We start from the raw sequence: 23,444 nt of genomic DNA, 5'->3' as shown, positions 1-23,444 counted from the left end.
CTCCTTGCCCCTTACACGTATATTGTACGTGCATTACAATAATGTGATTTGAGATTCTCTGTAGTAACTCAAAGTATGCCACAGACAGATGTATGTAGTGTTTATGAAATCACAAATTAAGTTTTGTTTTAGATATCCGTCCATTTACTGTCAGTTTGAACATTTCGCAAGTCACATCTCTTCATGCCACAGACATTTCATTTGAGCTCTAGCTGGCTGGTCTCTACAATCCTTTGCTAATAGTAGTTGATAAATTCTGATAGTCTGTTAAAAAATGTTCCAATACGACCCACAGGGGGTCTTTTTTTCCGCTGTGGTGGCAGTTTTCCAGAGCTCTAACTCCTCAAACTATTAAAGAGCTAATAAATCAGACTGTAATCTGGTCTGCTTAACACTAATGGTGACCCTGCAAACACAACGCGCGCAGAGCAAACGATAACTACGATACGGCACGGAAGCTCACCGCTGTCTTTGCTGCTGTTCTCCTCGATGGTCATCTGTTCGGCCAGCTCGGAGAGCGACTCATCGATCGTCTGGCTTCCGCGCAGGCTGAGAGACAAGCGTCTCTTAAACCTCTTCATCTTCTCCATGGGCCTGTGAAGCAGCGGGGGGCCTGCGGGAAAAACACACACAGCGTTAATGTTCATCAGCTCTCCAAGACCTGCGGGTGATGCGAAATGCAAGAGCTTTTTTTTACATTCAAACAAAATATCGACCCAGCGTTTCACAAGTTTATTAAAAAGTGATGCTAGGAAAGAGAAATGAGAAGGCCTCCGATAGTAAAGGAGGTTAAAGAAGGTGTTTATCTGTAAGGGATGGTTATTAAACCACACAGCAGGCCTTTCAGACTCATGCGCGTGACACGAATAAATAAAAAGAAACCGTCATTAATAATCAAAAGGCTTTTAATCAAATATTTATGACACGGTATTTTGTTTTTATAGGCACTTAAACACATGGCAGTGCATTAATAAAACACACACACACCCCACATGTCAGAATTCTATTATAACAAATGCATTCTCGTAATATAACATTTGAGACGCAAGGGCAATTCCAATGCCATTTTTAGTAAAAACTAGACAAACAATATACACGTAACAATATATCGACGTATCGCAATACAAAAACATTAAGATATGTATCGTAGAGCTAAAATGGTTCAATAAACTGTAAACAGTGTCAATTCTTTAACAAATCCCTTTGTCCATATACTGTATTATATGCATTTTTCAAATGTCGTGATGCAATCATAATCCTAAACTCAATATGGTGCATCGTATGGAGTTGTGAGCGGAGCGTATCGTTACAACCCTATAACAATTTGCACATGTTTTCTACTTTAAAAGAAGAAAAAATCAAAGCGTTATGGATGTCACAAAAAAGGATGCACGTTTTTCTAAGACTACATACAATTACTGCGAATCGAAATGTATAAAGAAGTTAAAATAATCGACAAATAGAGAAGGGATGGCTCTACATAAAACAGTTATTTTATTTGAATGTGCCCAAAAATGAAAATTCTGTCAACATTTACTCATCCTCTGATTGTCCTCTGAACTTCTTTGATCTGCTAAACAAAAAGGAAGATATTTGGAAGAATGTCAGTAACCAAACAGATCTCATGCCTAATTTACTGCCAGAGTAGGGAAAATAAATACAATGGGAGTAAATGGTGGATGAGATCCGTTTCATTACTGACATTCTTCCAAATACCTTCCTTTGTGTTTATCATAAAGAAATTTAGACAGGTAAGGAACAATCAGAGGATGAGTAAACAATGACAGAATTTTCATTTTTGAGGGAACTATCCCTTTAAGAAAATCAGGGTCACGTCTGTATCTTATATATGATTTTAGTATGATTTTAATATTGCTTCAATGTGTGTGTGCTTCTATTCATCTCTCAATAGGTCGGTGCTGACGGTGCGGTGTGAAGCAGGAAACACCTTTCCTTTGGAAGGCAGCGGGGCCCATTCTGTCCATTGTATTTCCACCTCAGACTAAACACACCCAAAAACAAACAAGTTCATGCTGTTCACAAAACGAGGTAAAAAAAGAAACCCTCCCAAATCTGTCAAAAGTACGGCACATTCTGATATCGTTTGCTCCCCGTACGAAAATCCAGTCCACTGAAATCACACCCAAAAAATGCTCATCAGGTTACGGATAGGTGGCGTTTTCTCAGGTGGTGTCTGTAATCCCAGAAAAAGCAAGTGTGCGCTCGTCTGCAGAGAACAGACACGCCCCCGCCACAGGAAGTGCACGGTCAGGGCGTCCGTGATAGGTTTCTCTCAAATACAATCGCACACGCAAGCAGACGTCCATCTGTCCATCCGACATGCACCGGGGGAGGGAGACGAACGAGCACCAGTACGAGGGATTAGTCTACAGCGATATAGCGCAGACAGACAGCTCGCTTTCAAACCCACACATATACAGAGAGGTTAAATGCGTGTGCTGACGGAGCACTGGACTCCAACAGCTGGTATCTCATTCTGCTAGAGGACACAACAGGGCCCAGACACACCCTGTGGTCACATGTGAGAGGTTTTTATTTTGCGAGTCTGTGTGTTTGAACAGTTGGCATTCTTGTGTTATCCTGCCTTAAAATACATCAACACATTTTAATTCTTTTCTAACTTTTTTTCAGGCCTCAGCAGTAATTTCTCGCTGGTCCGGTTAGCCAATGTTTGAAATGGGTAAGACTTGAGCCCCTGGTATGTCTTTCTAGTGAGGAGCATCATGAAGATTGATTTGATAAAGACGACTCAAGTTAAAGCTGAAAACTGTTATAGTATTTTTGTTAAAAATAACACATAAACAAGAATCAGTTATTGATTCAGTTAACCACTTCGGACAATGTAAACAACGCTGGTGTATCGCTAGTGCAGAGGAACTTCCTTTTTTAGTTCTGTAACAATGCACAAATGTTATAAACAATAGAAACACAACCAACAGACACGTTAAACAAATATTTGCAGATTTAATTATATGCAAGATAAAAAAAAAACCTGCTGGACCAATGAGGGCATCTACATGCACGGTCTTACGCTGATTGTGTTTAATGAGCTGATATATGTAAGGTCATGTCAACGCGTAGAACGGTTTTCTTTTATTGTAGAAAGGTAATAAACAGAAAAAACCGATCGGCATAGGTAGTTTTTTGGCCATTACTCTGATTTCTCGCTTCGTGTAAATGCGGTTTCTCTCAGTTTTGTTGATGTGCGCATGTCTGAAAGTGCAGTGGTAAAAGTCCCAAACGGAAGTAATAGTAAAATAACGTATAAAGGTCCGCTCTGGAATCATGCAGTTGATGTAGAAACGTCAAGATGAAGTACTACTGTTGCATATGCTGGTACTGCGGACACAAGAAGAGATATAAAAATACAGCTTCTGACCGTTTGCCTGCTGCCTTTTTAATTACGAAGACGATCGACGATGACGTCACTGCACGCAAGAAACCCGGCAAGTCTCAAATTTCTGCGTAAACACGGTTTTCTGCGTAGCCGGTTTATTACTGTGCATGTATTTTTTTTAAGCTGATTTTTGATAGATATCCATTAATTATGTTAAAGCACTCAGTATTGTAAAGTGGTCTGTGGAAAAAAATGTGTAAAAAAATTATATTTTCGGGTATGAAAAATGTCAGTAGGACATAACTGCAACTTAAAGTGACCTGCAATTTACAAACGGAGACGTTGATAGAACAGCAAAAGTTACAGCTTTCATCTTTAAGACCAAATGTGTCTTAAGATTTCTGTTTTCTGTTCCAGTATCCTCCATCTCCCATTGACCGCTCGCTCAACAGACGCGCTATGCATAAACTGAATCAACAACATAAAAGCATCACCCAAAACCACCGGAGCATCCTTACTGTAGAGCTCTGCATGATGAGAGACGAGTTATCCAGACACACACACACTTCCACTCATCACTTCTCCCTTTCATGTGGGCCTACAGAGACACTCGGTCTTTTCAACCCTGCCTCATTAAAACAACTACAACACATCATAAAAGTGGCTAAAAAAATAGCAAACGTCCTCCTGTTTCCTTTTCACAATTGACAAAACATTTGTCTCTGTTTGCCACCTCTCCTTTTATTCCGCCCGGGGTACGAGCCTTCAGAGGAATATTCGGCATGGGACAGTGACACTGTTGATGCGGCTACAAACCGCATTCTTGGCCAATGAGCGAATGATAACCGGGGACAGTGCTGTCTATTGTCACCCTGCCCCCTCGCTTCATTAACCGCCGGTCTGGCGCGATATCAGTCCCTGGACATTAGCTTTCCGGGGTTCCAGACGGTTAGGAAAGTGGGCTGCATGGGGGGGTGAGGAGGCCACGGGGAGAATGAGAGAATTATACTTTCTAATATGAAGAGATGCTTATAAGTGATTTGATAAGCGTGTGGAAGGGGGCGGGGCTCCTGCTCCTTGGGACTAGAACTGTTGATTTATTGAAAAAACATTGTATTTCCTTTTGCTGTAAACCAAAATGCAGCAGATAAATAAAAGTAACAATAAAAAGAGCCTTTGGTTCAAATACATCATTGAATAATATGTTTTAAAAAAATCACATGCGTGTTCATATTTTGATGGTTAAATCCAACCTGTAGGTTTTGGCTACTAATAGTTGTAGGTTAAGAAAGACAACAAAGACAAACATGTCGGTTGTTTTATTCAACTTCATCAGTCTCTATTGGCGTTGTTTCACAGTCCTCCAATCACAATACAGTATGAAGATCAAATACCATGAGGGGAATCTGTTTACAGTCTCTCATACACCCCTTGGGCTGGGATTAGCCCGTCGCCCCTGTACGCACTCCTCTTGAGAGATAAGGGGTCTTTTGTGTGACAGCGTGAGTGCACACAACCCAAACCATAACAAACCCTCGCGCGTGCGCCGGGGAGGCACAGAAGAAGACAAAACATCCCAAATACACACAAGCGCGCGCACACGGTCTTGCAGAGCTTGCAAAAATAAAAGCATGGCTTCCCTCATACGCAAACAAAACAACAGCACACTCAAGCCCACAAGCACAATGAATGTCCCACACTGCTGCCTCTGATCCAGATGAATTCTGGGATGGGCCCTGAAGCCGGGTGCCACCCCAGACCAGAGGTAATTAGAGCAGGAAGGCCTGACATCAAACCAGTCACCAGCCAGAGGCCTCAAACAGCGGTCTAATTAAACGCAGCCTGCAGAGACAGACACCGAGTTAAGATGCGCATACACACACACGCAAGCTTTCAGGCTTCCAAGTTCACACCATGGGCTTCCAAGTTGAAAAAGCCATTGCACCATCGTACAGTAGATTTGAACACTGTAGGCAAAATGACGCATAAATACAACCAAGGGTTTAGTACTTTTGCGATTGAGTTTAAATGAAAGAAAAGTACAAAAATAAGCCTTGATGTTATCTAAAATGTAAATATTAGCCTAATATTAGGGCCGCACAATATATCTTAAAAAAAGCAATATATCAGCAATAACTTAAGTACAGTCAAAGTACAGTCAAAGTTATGAATCAATGCAGAGACCAAAGAGACTGAATGTTAGCATCTGTGTGTGTGCATGTGGAAAATGAACAATGATCACAAAGAAAGTGAAATATATACATAGGTTATAATGTTTCCTATTTAAAAGTATTTTAATAAGGTTCAGATCTAAAGTATCCCCATACATCACAAATCATATACAACATGTATTTATTTGTTAAGTTATTGCATGTCACGTTCTCCTTTAATATCATGCAGTTCTATCAAATATCTCCAGAAATAAGTAATGCACCATAAAAAAAATCATCTGACATGACATGATTATATTACGTATTCACATTTATGCATTTGTCAACACTTTTATCCAGAGCAACTTTCAGTGCATTCAAAGCCTACATTTTATCAGTGTGTGTTGTTGTAATTCAAATTCAATGTTGGAACACTATTTATAAAGTACAATCTCCTTCATTAGAAGGACCTTAACTACGCTTGCACTTCCAATGAAAAGCTCTGCACGCGCCTGAAGAATATTGTAGGAATCTCTGTATTTTAGATAATTCTCTTTTTATCTATTCCCACACGCACACAAATAAAAGTCCATTCCCGTCACCATGGCAACACGTCTTTCCTGGGACTTCTCAGCATCTTCTTTCTCACAGATCAGAATCAGTAATCTACCCCTCCATGCACCCAGAGAAAGAGAGGAGAGCGAGAGAGAGAGAGATAGAGAGAGAGAGAGAGAGAGAGAGAGTGTGACTGAGTGGGGAGCGAGCACAAAACAGAATAGAGCGAACGAGAAAAAGACACAGAAGAAACAGAATGATGCCTTTGTGTCGGAGTACAAAGCATGAGATCTCCACAGCAACTCTGCTCGTCGGCGGCGAACTGCAAGCGAGTGAGACAAAATGACAAAACAGGGCAAAACAAGGGCGAGAGAGACAGGGGAGATAAAGAGACAAGTTAAACGGGGTGTGAAATTAGCCATACTACATGTGTGAGTGTTCAAGTGGCTGTAAAATGCATTTCTAATCATCCATTTGAAATAAGGAACCTGGCATACGATATCTGGAGAAAGTCATGCACCCAGAATTGCACTAGTTTGTGATTTAAAATCTGCCTTTATGACAAAAGTCACTGGCAAAACATCAAGTATGAAACCGATAAACATCTACCGCAGACGATATGTTTTCGGTTTTCTCATAGCACACAGCAACTTTCGCTATCAGAACAGACAAGAACATCAACAGGTTATCCAAGGAGAAGTCAAGTCTGTTGCCGTCTTCACATGTGTACGTGTGGAGTGTTTAAATGCATTAACACATCTGCCCTTCGTCCTACACGGGACATCAAAGGTTGTGTTCTTTAGACTGTATAATGTAATTAGAGTCATAGAAGATGGAGAGAGAGAGAGAGAGAGAGGCCGTAATGTCCTTTAATCTCCTAGTCCACTCGACGATGTTTGAAGTATTTTAGCGAGTCGTTAATACGCTCTTCGCTCTAGCTCCACGCTGGAAAAATGCATGTAAATTCACCTCCGCTTGCAATTCAAAGACTGACGGGTAGGTCAAGAGAACTAAAGCCATTCATACCTGCTTTGAGGTCAAAGGACGAGTGATATCCAAACACAATAATGTACCATCAAAATAGGTGCACACGTTATGTCTGGATATGTGAGGGTGAAAGTGTGACTAAGCATAGACGAAGATATTGCGTTGAGCGCTCTGGCCCATCAACGGTTGAGCTGCAATTTCAGGAAAAAAAGCGCAATGACATGTACATTTCTGATGTATCGGGAGATTCGAAACTCAACGAAAAATAATTTCAGACAGTGGAAATTTTTGTGTGTCACAAAGATCATAAAACATTAAAATATAGGGATCTAATGATTCATCCTGAGCTAGTTGAGAATCCATTATAATATGTGACGATTCAAGCCGGTTGAGATGTTATTTGTATCGCAATACATGATTTGAACAACAGGGGCACTAGGTGTTTAGGGGAAACTTGGAAAAAGTGGATCTACTGATATTTCCTAAATGTAAAAAAATATCAAATTAAAGCAGTTTGTTTATATTAAAGAGACTTGTGTATTATTCATTCATTATTTGATTTGGAATTAGTTTTAAATTGCAGTTTAGTTTTGTTATTTGACATGAAAGATATTTTTTATTTCACAAAGAAATGTGCAGCATTTAAGTAATAATAAAAGGCAGTTTTTCATTTCTTATTCAACTCAACTCATTTTGTAAAAATGAATCGTATCGTGAGATCAGTATCGTGAATCGCATCGTGAGCTAAGTGAATAGTTATATGCTTTTTACAATAGGTTGAGAAATGTAAACGTTATTGTGCTTTTTATGACATATATTTGGTTGTTTGAAGTGTATATTTAAAGGTCTAGTGTGTACACAAAAATCCTTGAGATATGAATGTAGCAGCAGAGATAATGTAGTCTGCAGCCTTAACTCAACAAAATATACAACTTGAAAAAAATCAAAACATCTCTGTAAGACAGACTGAGAGAAGACTGAGGTCAGGGGTGTAATGAGAAGATAAAGATTTATATCAGAAGGTGAACTTTGTCCTTTTGTCAGCAAATACTCACAGCTAAAAACACAACACAGAACACCTCTGAACTCAAGGATAGCCAGGTGATTCCCAGTGTAACGCAGTGTGAAATACAAGTAAATTGCTCCACAATTTCACCACACAGGACACCTGAAAGCATTTAGCTTGTTGTAGAGAGACGTGCTTTCACTTTTTCAAATGCTGTACATTTTTGAGGTTTTGGCGGTATGGTAATTTAAGTCAAACCATCATGGTGTTGCGGTATTTGGGTTTGCAGCTTTTAAATGTGTTATTTTAAAAACACATTGGACACAATATATTTGATTTTAAGTAACACAACATATTTGGAACAATAGTAAACATGTTCAGTATGTCCGGTTAAATCAGTGCTTCCCAAACATTTCGTAAGCATGGCACCAATTTTTTGTCTTTTTTTCTTCGTTTGCATGCATTCGTCCATACATATATGCATAAATATATTAAACGCAGAAGAGCAAACAACTAACTTGGAGTACACAAAATATAGCACAGAGCCTAATGGATTCCTGCACAAAACAGATCATACCTTTTGAACAGTATATAAGAAATGTGACTTTCCAAACCGCGGTATACCTTGAGACTGGTATTCGGCCCACGGCTTGTCGACCCATTAAACAGTCCAAAATTCCCCTGAACTTTGCGCTGTTAAAGCAGGGGAAGACTAAGTATCAAATAAAACACTTGAAGTCAACACCTATACAATAAAGCACATGTGCACATCCAGGACCTCACACACAACAAACACATGCATGGAAACCGATACAGATTTCTCTTCGCACATTTTGTAATTTTCTTGTTATGCTATGTGTGTGTGTGTGCACGTGTTTGTGTCTGCAGGAGATAACAGGATGATCGCACACACAATCCCCCTTGACAAATGAATCTATGAGAGGCACTGACTCCAGGAGAGAACTGCCTGTTCTCGATCTCCGATACACACACATAAACGCCGACGCACGATCAGACTGTTATTACACAGCATCCACATGATCTACTGCAACAAACGTGAGAAAAGAAGAGAAGGGATTTAAATGGGTAGACCTTACTGTTACTGTCACTACATGCATTTTAATACCGCAGATATGATTTACATACCATGTTATTCATACTACTCATATACATAAGTAGTTGCATTCAGGGATTATATATCCGGTTTTACACCATCACAGCAAACACAAAGTAATAAAAAAACTTAAAAGACATTTTAATTTTAATATGTATTTATATACTGCGAAATATTTATTGCAATATGAACTGCATCATGAGGTGGCTGTTGAAAGCCTGCTTTAAAGTTAATTCCCTTGTGTTGTACTTTAAGTGAAAGAGAGAGGAACAGTAGTTTTGAGGACATATGGAAATAGTTTTAAGGGAGGGCAGAACTCGGAGGTCACCGAATGAGAACGCACATCCCAGAGGCATTTGCAATGTCCCATATACTCATTCTCCACCTGAGAGATGCTCCATTTACTCCACATATACTCTTACATCTTTAGCCTGTAGAAGCCAGCTTTCCCTGCGACACCCAGAAGTGTCACTCAAAAAACCCCGAAAACTCAACTAACCTTCACCCAGAGGTCAAATCTGACATCCCATCAGTACAGCAGGAAGTGTTGATAGTGCACTTAAGAGTTAAGACATTACATGGTGTTCAATGTTCATCTGTGGCTGATACCTCATACGGTGACACCTGCATGAGTCTTCTAATCCCACGATCCTCTTAAACGCTACGTAGCCAAGACGCCCGCAAACTTCCCGTCATTGTTCCCGCAGCAGAGTGGCATTCCAGACAACAGGCAAAAAAAGTCACAATAGAAGCGACAAAAGTGTGTAGTTGGTCTGTCCGAACCACTAGGTAGTAATTTACTGTCTTTTTACCAACAGATGGACAGGAGATTGAAATTACAGTACAATGTTGTTAAACTTATTTCACGAAAAGAAAAAAGTGTGTTTATGTGTTTCTGTATGGGATCTTTTTCTAGTTGTCTACAGTGCGCTTTAACCAAACATTGGACAAGTGAATTGCCCATTTACCCCAGAAAGTTAATCATTCCCCACTTTCTCCTGCTCTTTGCCATGTTTGCCATTTAAACACATGATAGTGTGATACCTGTGCTTGGTCAATAACAAGAAGGTTTATATAGCAAAACATCTTTGATCACAAGTCTTGAAATGTCTAGATAGTGATCATTCATTTGCATTCCAGGTGCCGATCTCTGTGGCTAATATTCCAGGGATCAGATAAAGTCTTCTCTTAAAACGACAAGCGGAAGAAGCATTGCCCTTCTATGAAAGTTCATTTATGACCTCATCTGCATTAAAATCTTTACGACATCACAAAATCAAAACGGTGTCAGTATGCACAATAGAGCACTTCTTATAAAGTTGAGTTGTATGCATGTTTAAATACATATTTAAGTATTTAGGGTTTCTGAACGATCAACTGAATTTTTTATATGAAATCTTATTTTTTTTTAACAAGCCCTCTAGAATAATTTTTCCTTCATCAGCATACATACCAGCCAGGTTTTAAAAGGAAAAACAACAACACAAAGAAGATCTCATTCATCCCTTCAATGCTGTCTTCACGAACAATCACCCACATTGACACACATACAGCATATTTGATCAATTGCAGTCCTTACTAAATCTTAGACTCGATACAACCAGTTTTTACAAGACACTATCGAGAATCAGATAAGTCAAGACATCAAAACAAGGCCAGACCCAGGGTGACATTAGGTCCTGATTATAAGCTCTGTTCCTGTTTGGCACTGCGCAAAACAACAGCTAAAAACCCACAGCGCTGAATGTCCCATGACAGATCACAAGGGATGTGAGCGTGGACGGGTATTTCAAGATATTAGCCTTTAGGACACTTTGCTAAACCACTCACGACTAGAAACTCAAACAAGAATGATGTACTATTGATCATACTGAGGAAATGACAGACCAGGGCAAACAGATATCCTTCAGAAAGTCAGAAAAGGTGTGGGTGATCTCTAATGAAAAAAGAATCACAGGATAGAAATAAAACTATTGAACTATTGACCCATACAGTACACTTCCCCAGTAAGTTAATTCCTTGCACACAGTTTGTTTTCAGAAATTGAGGGAAGTTAAAGAAAGTAAAAGAAAGTTCATGTAACTCGCATCAATCTCAACCCACAAGTACAGGATGCGCTACGCTGCAGAAAGACTCCAAAAAGACGAGCGTGAAGATCTTAGATGCTTCGCTGTTGCTTAGAGACGGACCGGGAATGTAAACACAATGTGAGCTCACTCGACACTCGCGCTCCTTCGAAGGTGAGTGACACCAAAGTGTCTGTTCTCTATCGATGTGCCTCGCCATGAATATTTTAGAGGTTGAACGGTGAAAGATCTCCAGAACACTCTCACTCAGATGGAAGGACACAGAGTATTTGCAACCGCATCCATGTTTCTCCTTGACCAGCCAATCAGAACAAAGAACAACAAATCTATAGACCTGTGACACAATTGGTGTCACGGCAATGATCACAAAGGAAAATTGGGTCACTATATGGCAGAGAGAGCATATTTAGCACAGCAGAGCCAAGTGTGAGGTGTGAGATGAGCACTGGATGGTACTGTAGGAATTTTGTGAGTGTGTGTGTGACGCTGAAGCAGTCTTGCTCTGTGCAGCAGTACACAAAGAAACCTTTCAGTATGCTCAGTTTAGTGATGAAGAGAGGGAGAGAGAGAGAGAAAGAGAGAGAGAGGGGGATAAAATACAAATATCAACAGGCTCCTGTCCAACATACCAAGAACTTTTACAGTTTAGTTTAAAACCAAACAGAGGGCTTGAGTCAAATGATAACAACCACTCACAAATAAACACACACACACACACACACACTAGTGCATTCCTCGCATGGCTGACATAGCTCGTATTGTGCAGGGGTTCAGAGTCTAGGGCTGTGGGGTTTAGGCCGTGTATAGCAATGCCTCTCTTCCTATGTTCGATCATTTTACGCCTATGTGCTTGTTCTATATAAAGCGTAAAGATTTACAAACTTACAGAGGACTGGAATTACGTGACGGCCTTATGATGTCATTAGCGAACAGGGGGGCACATGAACTCTCTAATTAGTTCACTTCCTGTGAGGTTTGCAACTTCCTCTTTGAGGAAGACGGAAAAAGAAAAAGATTCCGCACAATGCGTGAGGTAAAGCACAAAACATGAGTCTCTCCAAAAGCAACTCTGAGTGACTAACTGAGAAACTAAGTGTGAGAAATAATAACAAAATCATTACATTTTACAGAAAACGTGACGGCACCCGGGTTGGGTCACATCCGTTGGAGAGAGAGAGAGAGAGAGAGGTAGCATTAAACTGGAAAAGAGAGAGGAAGAGAGATGTTGTTGCCAATAGCAACATGCCCTTTCTAGAGGACATGGCTGCTTTGCTAACAATGTCCAAAAATTGTGAAATAACTCAACCATATGAATAACACTACATCTCATGCTTAGTAAAAGATAGCACATGACGACTTTCTTATCCTCATCTTATCCTCATGACTAGTAGGTGCTCTAGAACTGTTAGGTTTCCCACATCTTCAAAATATCGTCTGTTGTGTTCAACAGAGTATACTTCCAAATATCTTTCTTTGTGTTCAGCAGAACAGCAAAATCGGTTTGAGACAACTTGAGGGAGAGTAAATGATCGTTTACATTTTTGGGTGAACTGTTCCTTTAACAAGACACACAATATAACATCATATAATCATGATGACCATACTTCAAAATGCTACAGAACATTACGGGCTAAACTTTTAACACTGAATATAAACCCCCCAAAAATGCAATGTTTGTGTTCGCACGAACAATCAGGCAAAAAAATACTCATCATAAAGATGCATATGCGGGTAAATGCAACTACAGTGCATGCAGCTACATGCAAGTTCGCTGAAGAAAAAAAAAAGTTTGCTTAGGACATCATAACTGCACACACTTGGAAAATATGCCACCATAATCAATTCACAATGTAACAAAAGTGTAATGTCAAACCTGTATGACTTGCTTTCTTCCCAGAACACAACTTAACTCAACTTTATCTATATAGCACTTTTTACAATTTTCATTGTTACAAAGCAGCTGTACATGACACATATTGACTACAAGTAAAACAACTAAAGTCATACACCTGTAAAAACAAGAAAAAAGTGAAAACACAAAAGACAAACATACAAATGCTCCACACACACAATATGCATGCATACATACACACATCGATAGACGCACACACACGCAAACACACTCGTACACACGCACAGTGAAAGCACACATTTGAGATAAAGCAGAGAGAACCACAGGTAAAATAAGATAAGAAGATATTTTGAAGAATGTTGTTAACTGGACCCCATTCACTTCCATTTGATTTTAGAAGAGATCACAATAGAGGTGACTGGGGGCCAGTGCTGTTACGTTCTTCAAAATATCATCTTTTGTGTTCTGCAGAAATAAGAGAGTCATAGAGGTTTGAGATGACGAGGGTGAGTAAATCAGGCCAGAATTTATTTGGGGTGAACTATCACTTTAATACATGGGACTGTAAAGTTGCCTGGGTTTTGTATTTTTGACACCCGCACAGATCTTTGCTTCTACTTTGTGAGAACGGGCACGATTGAAAATAGTATGCATTTAAGATGGCTAAGACGACAGCTTGTGGTGGCAGAGGAAAGCATGTGGGCGTGCAGTCAGATGTGTCTGTGCGTGCCTGTGCAATATAGGCCATCAGCTGTGCTTCAACTAAATTAACTTCATCCCGGCGTGCTCTTGACCTACCGATTGAACAAGAACACCAATGCAGAGAGAACAAGAGACAGCCATTCTCCAATAACAATACCCAAGTGCTACCCGAGCTTCGGCTTAAGCAGGTCAAGTTACATGAATGCCTACGACGATGGGTTTTCACCTTCTCGCTGACCTTACCCACAGACACACGGCACAAATTCTCTCAGCAAAAATGTAAGAATCAAATCAATGCACTGCATGTGGGAAAATAGCTCTCAAAAACTGTCATCGCTCTGTCTCCGTTTCACAAACCCTCTTCGTGTTTGTTTAAATGGAGGGATTAAGTATCACTGGGAATTATTACATCACACTGATAAACTGTTTTGCTAGGAAAAGCATAAATCCGCAACGTTAAGTCGAATAACACGGGAAAGGTAAACGAAAAAAAAAAACAGCCGTCTTATGCTCCTAAAGTCCTTGTGCTTTCAGTAGCATTTACAGTTACTGAAGCAACACAGAACAACACATACAGTTGCCTAGAAAACAACACTGATTTTGTGTCTGAAATATAGAAACTAGAATAACTTCACCATTTACGTTCAAAGATCCAGTGTGAGAGCTTCCAAGGCAAACATCACTGTCACTGCTCCTCATACGTACAGTCAAGGTCTAAATACACCTCTAAAGGTATAGTTCACCAAAAACATTAACATTATGTCATCATTTATTCACTCTCTCGTTTTTCACAGCCCGTTTATGACTCTTTTTTTAGCTGAAGAAGATATTTTGAGAAATGTCTCTGTCGTTTTGTGTCCATCCAATGTTATTTGGTCAGCAACAATCCTCAAAATATATTTTTTTGTTTCCTGCACAAGAAAGAAACTCATTCAGGTTTGGAATGAGATGACAGCGAGTATATGATGTAAGAATTATCATTTCTGAGCCATTGCATGTGGACACATGGTGGATGATAAAAAAGTAGACTTTCGAGGAAAGAGAAAGACGTTGGGCTGGGGGAACCCTCACAACCATCCATCACTCCACACTAACCGCATAATGCACTGGCACCTACGCAGAACACCCCATGATACAGACTGTAAGTTCATATTTTCAAGCAGTCTGTTAATACTATTTATTTTGACAACATCATCAGGCAGTGTTCAGTTTCAATAGAGAATAGAATTTCCATTTGACACATTCTAGATGTACAACTGTTTCAAGATGTTCTGAGGATGCCTAAAATGAATTAAAAAAAATTGTACTTGTCAATTAATAAGACATCAAATGACACAATCACTATAGCGCTACCTTAAGAATTAACAAATAAAATACAGCGATTAAGAGTTTAAGAAGAAGACAAAACCGAAGTGTTGGGTGACAAATTGAGCGAAGCCTTTTTTTTGTGTTGCTGTTTTATGGGTCATGTATTATCAGCTTGATCTACCACAATAAAAGTACTCGAGCACAAAAGACCAAGAAGCCACAATGGCCCTGTAACCCTGCTCCTGTCACAGCACGCATACAACATGACACTGTATCTTGAGCTGGGAGAGGCATGGACCCATTATCCTGATGTTGCATTGTGCCGCATCATCAAACACACAGGGGTAAAGAAGCACACAATACATTGCAGAACTTGCAGCCATGTCTACCCTCATATACCCAACATGCGTCCATCACCATGTGGGCCACATTATGTACTGTGAAAGAACAGCCAACCCGCAGTTCCCGATTTGGGTCATCTATACAGCAGCTGCATGCCGGGCAATGGAACGCAACGCACCCTCATTTCCATTTCAAGAGACCCTGATTGAGAGATGCGCATCATCCCTGGCAAACCCCTAAACTGGCCACTGGCCCATAAACTCATCTGAATAGGGCGCGCATGACACAAACATTCATGGGCATGCACACAGGGATGCTCGTCTGTGGTATTCAATGAATTCCCATTTTCATCCACGGCATATGCCTGACACACAAAAATAACATGCCTTAAGAAAAAATGAGGGCACATGAAGTTGGCATGGCACTGATGTTCTCATTCACTCGTGAGTAATAATGCAAAACTTCACTCTGCCGGAGATACATTTGTCCATCTTAACGATTCATTAAACACATCAACACATTTCTCAGTGTTGTGGAGTCACCTGCGGTTTTGAATATCTGATTAAAAAATGCAGAATATGTCCACCGCTTCCTTACACTTCACAGAATTATTTCACAAAGTGGACAAACAGCAATCCCTGCTGAAAAACCATCATCAAGATTCAATGAATTTAATGATATAATGTTAACTTTATAGGTTTTATAATGGTCTCTATGAGTCTCTGATGGTTATGTGTTTGGTTCTTCTGTTGGTGAGATGTTAACCGGTGGATGGAATCCAATTAAACCCATTAAGTCCTACTGTAACACACACAACATAAATACAAGTATAATAGTTTTAATAATAATTAGCTGATGGTTTTTGTCGAATCTGTACTGTCACTTCGGCAGTGATCTTTGTCTTTAGACTGTTTTAAAACATGCATACAAACCGGTAGATCTGTGCTTTTGTTAGACCAACATTTAAAAAAAAAAAACGTAATTATTTTTGTGAAAACAGACACGCTCACTCCAAAACAATACAAAACAAAATCTGCGAAGCCTGTCATGGTTATTCAACCAAGTGGTGGAATTCCCTACTATCACAACCTTAAATAAGCAACACCTCAAATCAACGGTTTTGCTTTCCTTTCAAAGCAAAACAACACAACACACGACACATACGTCGTGCTAATAACGCACCAGTCGATCAAACGACATTTATATCCGATTAATTGCACCAAACACTCCGTACAGCTTTAGTTTTGTTTGACGAAGTACAAAGTAAATGACATAACAGCGTTACATTAAACTCGTTGTTGTTTACGCAACTACACATTAATTCCCGGCATGTCCAAGTGTTTCGTTTTAACTTCGTTAATATAGTGCGTCTTTGTTACAATGTATTTGCGAAACGTCAAATGCCTCAAACGTTACATTGTATCGACGTTGCAATGTATTAATGTCACAATGTATCGTTCTCCAACGTTCCATTGCAGCGTCACTTTTATCTTCCGCTCTGGCGAACACAGCCATATTCACACTCACCAGAGACGACAAACGTTGTTCGGACCCAAGTCCCTGCCCTCGCCTGCTTCTCGGAGGCCGGATGCCGTCTTCCACACTCCACGAACACACAAACACGAGTCTCGTTTTAGACGAAAACAACGCGCTCTTGCCCGTCCGATAGCGTTTAAACGTATGCCGATATCCTCTCCGCAACGGGTCGAATGACTGCGGGAGCTTCGTGTTTAAGTTCACTATGGCGATCGTTTCCCTTGAGCGTACAGTGACGGTGGTTCAATCCGGGAGGGGTGCTGGTGCTGCCGCTGCCCGTGTACTGACGCCTCCGCCTAGGGGTGACATCGGAGGTTGAGGAAGAAGCTTGCACAATTATTTGCGTTGTTCGCCCATCTGTGACTTAGCATACAACGCCACCTTCCGTTGAAAGAATGCCGCGACTCAAATTTTCTTGTGTTGGTGCATTGTGGTGTTTGATAACGATCTTTTCTCATACCCAGTAGGCTGTGGGTTCGAACACTGTGCTGTCATGATTTACTTTGAGAGATTTTTTTAGGTTTTTCTAGTGGTGAAGTTTAAAGTACAAACATGCAACAATCTAATTCAATGAAATTTTCATCTTGGGTAACATACCTGTCAAAAATTAACTATGTTTTTTTGTGGTACAAGTGTGGTAACCATGTTTTTTTGCTGCAGGTTAGGGTTAGGTTTTTTTGGTACAATTACTTGGGGCTCAACCATGATTTTACTACAGTTACCATCGTTTACTATGGTTTTTATAAAAAACATGTTTTTCAAAATCATGGTTATTTTGTGATAACCATTGTTTTACTACAGTAACCATGTTTTTTTGGTTTCAACTGTAGTATAACAATGCTACATTTTCGTAAGGGATTGTTTAAAAGCTCTCACCATGAGCAATGACGGATTAATATGAGAGATGAATCTGTTAAATATAGTATTCAATATAGTAAACATAGTAGTACACAACAAAGAATATGGATTTAAGAATTAGTCATATATTTCTAAAACAGTTTCAATTTCAGAGTTATCCGATCAGTATATCAACCTTTTGAATTCAAGGCCGCCCGTTGTCCACAACAACATTTGAATTCTAAATTTGACCTCCACATGCTATCCAATAAAATCTAGAGCTTGGCGTAACTAGAAAAAGATATTTGTTGTAAAATGTATCCAAACTACCACATATAAGAACTCTTACTTTAAATTGTTTTAGCTTATTTCAATGCTTTTTGGAAATTTGTTGAGGTCTCCTTCTTGAGAAACGCTGCTGTAGATGAAGTAACCTTGAAAATTCATTATTTAAAAAAACTATTTTCTTTAATTCTGTTCTCTCCTCTCCTGGTTTCATTATTCTTCCTGCAAATCCTGTGTACTTTTTATTGTGTGCTCTTTTTCAATACATCTGTTAAGGGAATAAATATACAGTAAATCATGTGTATTAATAACTTTTTCTTATAATGAACGGTCATCATAATGAAAGTAAATGCTTTGCACTTTCCACACTTCTGTTGTCATTCTTAGAATTATTTTGTAATTTCCTTTATTACTTGAGATTACCTCAAAAGTTCCCTTATTTCAAGATTTGCATGAAATAAAAGGTTTGCACTGATACAGAGTAAAAAGATTTTCCATCTTATTTTTCAGTTTAACACTTCACATTTATTTACATTCACACACTGACAACACTTACATTTTTAGTTTAGTGTTCTTGTTAACTGGGATGAAATAGATTGGAAAGATTTGTGTCGAAACTTGATTACTTGTAAAAATCTATTTATAAATAGATTTTCAAATGAATCTTTTTTTTACAAAAAGAGTAAAACTTCTGTTTCTAAGTTAGAAGAAAAGATGAAAGATGATTCATTTTACATTTGTAAATGTCAGTAATTATAATCTGTACAGTACAGTATTTTTTGTAATGGCCTAGGGAGGATTTAAACCCTTTTTTATACGCTCAGTAAATACTTGATGGTATTTTGAGCAACTTTAATGAGTGAGATTTTGGCTGAAACTCTAAAAGAAGTTGCATCTTGTTCTCAAGAATCTTAGGTATCTTCTCATCTTTCTATGTCTGTAAAGCGTTGCAACAATATACATTATGAAAGCACCACAGAAATACAATTTAAATGAAAATTATCAAAGTGAATTGAGTAATCACTGACGAAAAATGAAAGAGAAAAGGAACGTTATAAGAACTCTTTCGTAATGTTGTACCACTGATGGTTCTCAAAGATCCTATCATTCGGCTTAAAGGAAGAAAATGGATTTAATAGAGAAAAACTAAAACTAAATCTAGCAAAAGGTCATGGTCAAACACTGTTGTAACTAGACGCTAGACAGTGTTTTTATGTTTTGTGAAAGATGATCATGAATCTCTTCTTTGTCTGGAGCCATTACACTGCCCACTGTTCTTCAAAAAAACTCCAGGTCCAGACATATTTGACCGTTCCAACAGTACTGTAAGATACATCTTTTCACAAGGACTACAACAGAGGTCAATTATAAAGGGTACGATCAGTGATGCTTACATAAAGATCTCTTTTAAAGATTTTATTAAGTAAAACTTTTAAGAAGCCACATAAAATATGTACAATCTCTTTCCCAGAATACAAAATAAAGTCAATTTTCACCAATAACCAGACTAAATAAAATAAAAGTTAATAGCATATCATCAATATTTAATTTGGCCTGCGAAGTGCTTCATGCATGTAAACATGTTTGAAAAACTGTTGAAAGTAACAAATCAACCACATTTTGCACATACAGTAAACCCGAGGCAGCTGACAAGGTCGCAAGATTCTGTTCAGTTCATTTCTTGGAATTGTGTTTCACAAATGGAAATTTACTGTATAAAACGTAGAACCAGACGATGGCAGCAGCATCCGTTGGTGCAACATGGTATTACCTAATAAGCAGTCACTATAAAAGAGTTCATTAGAGAAGTAGTACACATTACTGAAACTGTTGAGTGTGAATTACACTCACAAGATCCAGAAACCATGAAGACTACTGCATTTCTGTGTCTGTGTTTCGTAAGCTTCAGGTAATCTAATTTGACTAATATCAGGCCTGATGTCAATCAGAAATATTATTATATTAAATACTGGTTATATTCTATGAATTAACAATTGTTTTGTGACTATTTCTATAGTTACAGTCTGGCGATCAGCTCTGTTGAAGATGTGTATGAACGTCTGTGGAAGACGAATACAGACATCGCCAACAAAACCCTCGGAGTGGACTTCCTGAGACAAATGGAGAACGGCAGCCTGCAGGCTGAGCGATACGTCAACTTCACCATACAGGACATCAACTATCTCCTCAAAGTGACCAAGATGTTGAAGAAAATGAGTGCAAAAGTATCTCAACCTTCGGACCTCAAAGACTTCATGAAAGACAGATACACAAGTTATAAAAGTTTTGCAGACTTCATCCTTAATCAGTACTTTTTTAAGGTAAGAATAAACAAAGACATTCCAGATGTTCCTTTTAAATTAATTGAAGAGAAAATTAATTTTGACTGCCTTTGAAAACAGGGTGAGCCTTCCATCCAGCAAACTCCAGCTATGGTGAAGTATCTGTCATTCTACAGGAAGCTGATATCAGGAGATCCGTTATACTTTGCCGTGGGTCTTCTGCCCTGTTCCAGACTCTGGGTGTGGCTGGCAAATAATCTAAACATACCTCCAACCAATGCATACTACACCTGGAGAAAGGAGAACATGAACGGCCACCCTGAGAAGCACTACAAAGCTCTGCTGAACAAGTATCTCAACACGACTGACAAAGTGATGTTTGCTAATAATGTGTTTCGTACTCAGATGCAGAATGAGCATGATTTCTTTTTCACTTCTTGAGTGGTTTGTTTGTAGTTTGTGTACAGTACAGATGTACAGCTTTTTATTGAAAAATGTTCCAAACTAAGCAATATCAAACTATTTCCTCTGATGCAACAGAAATGAATAAAAAGAACTGTTCTTTTCAACTTGTGGGTGATATTCATTATGTCTACAGATTATGATAAATGGCAAACACAGCCCAATGTTATGGGACAACATTAATAACTGACATATATGTAGACATTCGGTCAATCTAATCATAATCATAATCGTATATTTTAATTTTTATTATGAATCATTTTATTCACGCAGTGATTCAACCTTCGAAAGACTCATTTATTCTCTACTATTACACATCATTTCCAACCCTATTAAAGTTTTAAAAAAGTATCATTTTTTTCCGATTTTATAAATTTAGTCCGGGTTAAGAATTTATAGCCCTACAGTATGTCTGATATGCTTAAGCTTCCAAATGACATAGTGGTATATATGCAGTTTAATCTTGCTAGACCTACAGTGACAATACTTTTTTTTAGCAGGGCACACTATAGCTTCCAAAGGAAAAGTCATTTTTCACCATTTTGAATGCAATGCAAATTGTAGCATCCTAGCACTTCAGTACATCAGGAATTAATAAAATAGCTCAAAGGACATGCATAAAAAATTAAAACTCCAGTTTAGAGGACACAAGTCGGTGGGCGAGGTCTCGGTAGGATAGGGCCTTTATCTTTTATCTAGGTTAGCTACAGTATTTCTCAGCCGTGTTATACAATCCCTGTGTGACCGTGTATCAAAGAATGAAGAATGAATTAGCTTATTATTTTTTCTTTAATCACAAATTTATCACACACCTCTACAAAGAAGCTCGCTACTTATTTTACTTTCCCTGGTGTGCACTGGCAAACATTTGACCTGTCAAAAGGAAACTGTAGCACAGCCAGACAATATGACCACCATGCCCGTCTGACACAATTGACCCAATAAAAAAACACATATAAGACTGGCGACGACTGGATGAGGGAAAAAAGTTGAAGACTAGCACACATCAGGATCCAAGAAACATGAAGATTGAGGCTCTCCTGTGTTTTTGTTTCATACATGTCAGGTAATACTCTAATACATCTATTTTTATATATCATTCATGTTTTATTATGATTATCTTTCACTTCAGCCTTACTATTTTAAACACTATGTAAATCTGATCTGAGTCCAACGAATAACATTTGAAATGTTATGAATAATAACGATATTCCATTCTGCAGCAGCTCCTCTCACAGTTTCACAAATGAATCTGCGGATGATGTGTATGAATCCCTCTGGCAAAACAATAAAGACATCGCCAATAAGACACTCAGGGTGGACTTCCTGAGACAAATGGAGAATGGCAGTCTGCAAGCAGAGCGATACATCAACTTCACCATACAGGACATCAACTACGTGCTGAAAGTGACTGATATGTTGAAGATAATGAGCAAAAGAGTTACCAAGCCTAAGGACCTCAAAGATTTCATGGCAGCCAGATACTCAGGGTACAAAGATTTTGCCAATTTAATGGTCAATCAATATCTTTTTAAGGTAAGATTAAACAATGACAATTTATCCAATTGGAAAATGAATGGAATGACATGTCGACATCTTTTAGCTGATGTTATTTACTCACTATTCTACAGGGTCCACCTGCCATCCAGCAAACTCAAGCTATGAGAAAGTATCTGTTATATTACGGATCATTGATGTTAGGAGATCCGTTGTATTTTGCTGTGGGTCTTCTTCCCTGTTCTAGACTCTGGGTGTGGCTGGCCAATAATCTAAACATACCTCCAACCAATGCATACTACACCTGGAAAACAGACAACATTAACGGCAACCCTGAGAAGCACTACAAAGCTTTGCTTAACAAGTATCTCAACACAACTGACAAAGTGGCGAAGGCGAATACTGTGTTCCGTAATCAGATGCAGAATGAGCATGATTTCTTTTTCACTTCTTGAGTGGTTGACTGTGTTCATACCATAAGCAGTGAAATAGGGCCGGTTTCAGATGTCAGTGCAAGTTGTTTTCAGTTTGGACAGCTCTTACATTATATTTAGTCTATTTAGTCCAGGAGACTGAACCAAAATTTTGTGATAAACATGATTTTTTCGTGGATGATTATAACCTTTCTTTAAAGCAATCAGAAATGTGTTTCATTTATGATTTGACATATTATGATTATAATATCTTTTCATGTGATCTTTACTTGTATCTGCTCTTTGAAATATACTAAAAATAACATACAGTGATATTGAAATAAAAACAATATGTATATCAATCATATATCTTCAATAAAATGAAAATAACATATCTTAGCATAGGCCTACTTTTACATACATTTCTCTCTCTTCTTGGATTTCTAAGAAAAAATAGTCAGCATTCATTTTTGCTGAATATGTTTTATTATTGCCACAATATCTAACGAGGAGCATTTTGTCCGATAAAACAACGTTTTTTCACATTTCAAAATAGTTTGTAAAGGTTTGAAACTTAATAAAATATTTTAGAAATAATTATTAAATATATATTATAAAATATTATACGTTTACGGAGATTCATAGACTGTTCTGTCGAGGCAAAAAAAAAA

The 23,444-nt window shown here is 38.6% G+C and overlaps 3 protein-coding genes across 4 annotated transcripts in view; 2 read left to right on the top strand and 1 right to left on the bottom strand.

The window, feature by feature from the left end:
* cdk17 (cyclin dependent kinase 17) overlaps positions 1 to 18,186 on the bottom strand; it is a 36,852-nt gene extending 18,666 nt beyond the window's left edge. The window contains exons 1-2 of the mRNA XM_056748596.1: positions 16,989 to 18,186; positions 464 to 613 (exon numbers count right to left, since the gene is read on the bottom strand). Of these exons, the coding sequence (XP_056604574.1) occupies positions 464 to 590 (127 nt within the window). The 5' untranslated portion in view covers positions 591 to 613; positions 16,989 to 18,186. The remainder of the gene's footprint in view (positions 1 to 463; positions 614 to 16,988) is intronic.
* Positions 18,187 to 19,906: 1,720 nt separating this feature from the next.
* On the top strand, positions 19,907 to 20,970 carry LOC130421141 (uncharacterized). Its single transcript, XM_056748872.1, has 3 exons — positions 19,907 to 20,028; positions 20,137 to 20,440; positions 20,522 to 20,970. The coding sequence occupies exons 1-3, from the start codon at positions 19,985 to 19,987 to the stop codon at positions 20,840 to 20,842; spliced, it is 669 nt and encodes a 222-aa protein (XP_056604850.1). The 5' UTR covers positions 19,907 to 19,984; the 3' UTR covers positions 20,843 to 20,970.
* Positions 20,971 to 21,824: 854 nt separating this feature from the next.
* Positions 21,825 to 22,975, top strand: LOC130421297 (uncharacterized). 2 transcript variants are annotated; one of them, XM_056749108.1, is made up of 3 exons: positions 21,825 to 21,929; positions 22,087 to 22,399; positions 22,495 to 22,975. In XM_056749108.1, the coding sequence occupies exons 1-3, from the start codon at positions 21,886 to 21,888 to the stop codon at positions 22,813 to 22,815; spliced, it is 678 nt and encodes a 225-aa protein (XP_056605086.1). In that variant the 5' UTR covers positions 21,825 to 21,885; the 3' UTR covers positions 22,816 to 22,975. The 2 variants fall into 2 exon arrangements, with proteins under 2 accessions (XP_056605086.1, XP_056605087.1); XM_056749109.1 differs by having other exon boundaries at positions 21,870 to 21,929; positions 22,090 to 22,399.
* The last annotated feature ends 469 nt before the right edge of the window (positions 22,976 to 23,444 follow it).

Source organism: Triplophysa dalaica, chromosome 5 (assembly GCF_015846415.1).
Source record: "Triplophysa dalaica isolate WHDGS20190420 chromosome 5, ASM1584641v1, whole genome shotgun sequence".
Classification (NCBI taxonomy): Eukaryota; Metazoa; Chordata; class Actinopteri; order Cypriniformes; family Nemacheilidae; genus Triplophysa; species Triplophysa dalaica.
The sequence above is the reverse complement of the archived record's forward strand: the minus strand, read 5'-3'. Positions and strand labels throughout refer to the sequence as shown.

Coding starts and splice junctions, on each gene's coding strand:
- LOC130421141 (XM_056748872.1), top strand. CDS start 19,985: ATGAAGACTACTGCATTTCTGTGTCTGTGTTTCGTAAGCTTCAG. Junction 20,029..20,136: donor CTGTGTTTCGTAAGCTTCAG/GTAATCTAATTT, acceptor CTATTTCTATAG/TTACAGTCTGGCGATCAGCT. Junction 20,441..20,521: donor TTAATCAGTACTTTTTTAAG/GTAAGAATAAAC, acceptor CTTTGAAAACAG/GGTGAGCCTTCCATCCAGCA.
- LOC130421297 (XM_056749108.1), top strand. CDS start 21,886: ATGAAGATTGAGGCTCTCCTGTGTTTTTGTTTCATACATGTCAG. Junction 21,930..22,086: donor TTTTGTTTCATACATGTCAG/GTAATACTCTAA, acceptor TCCATTCTGCAG/CAGCTCCTCTCACAGTTTCA. Junction 22,400..22,494: donor TCAATCAATATCTTTTTAAG/GTAAGATTAAAC, acceptor ACTATTCTACAG/GGTCCACCTGCCATCCAGCA.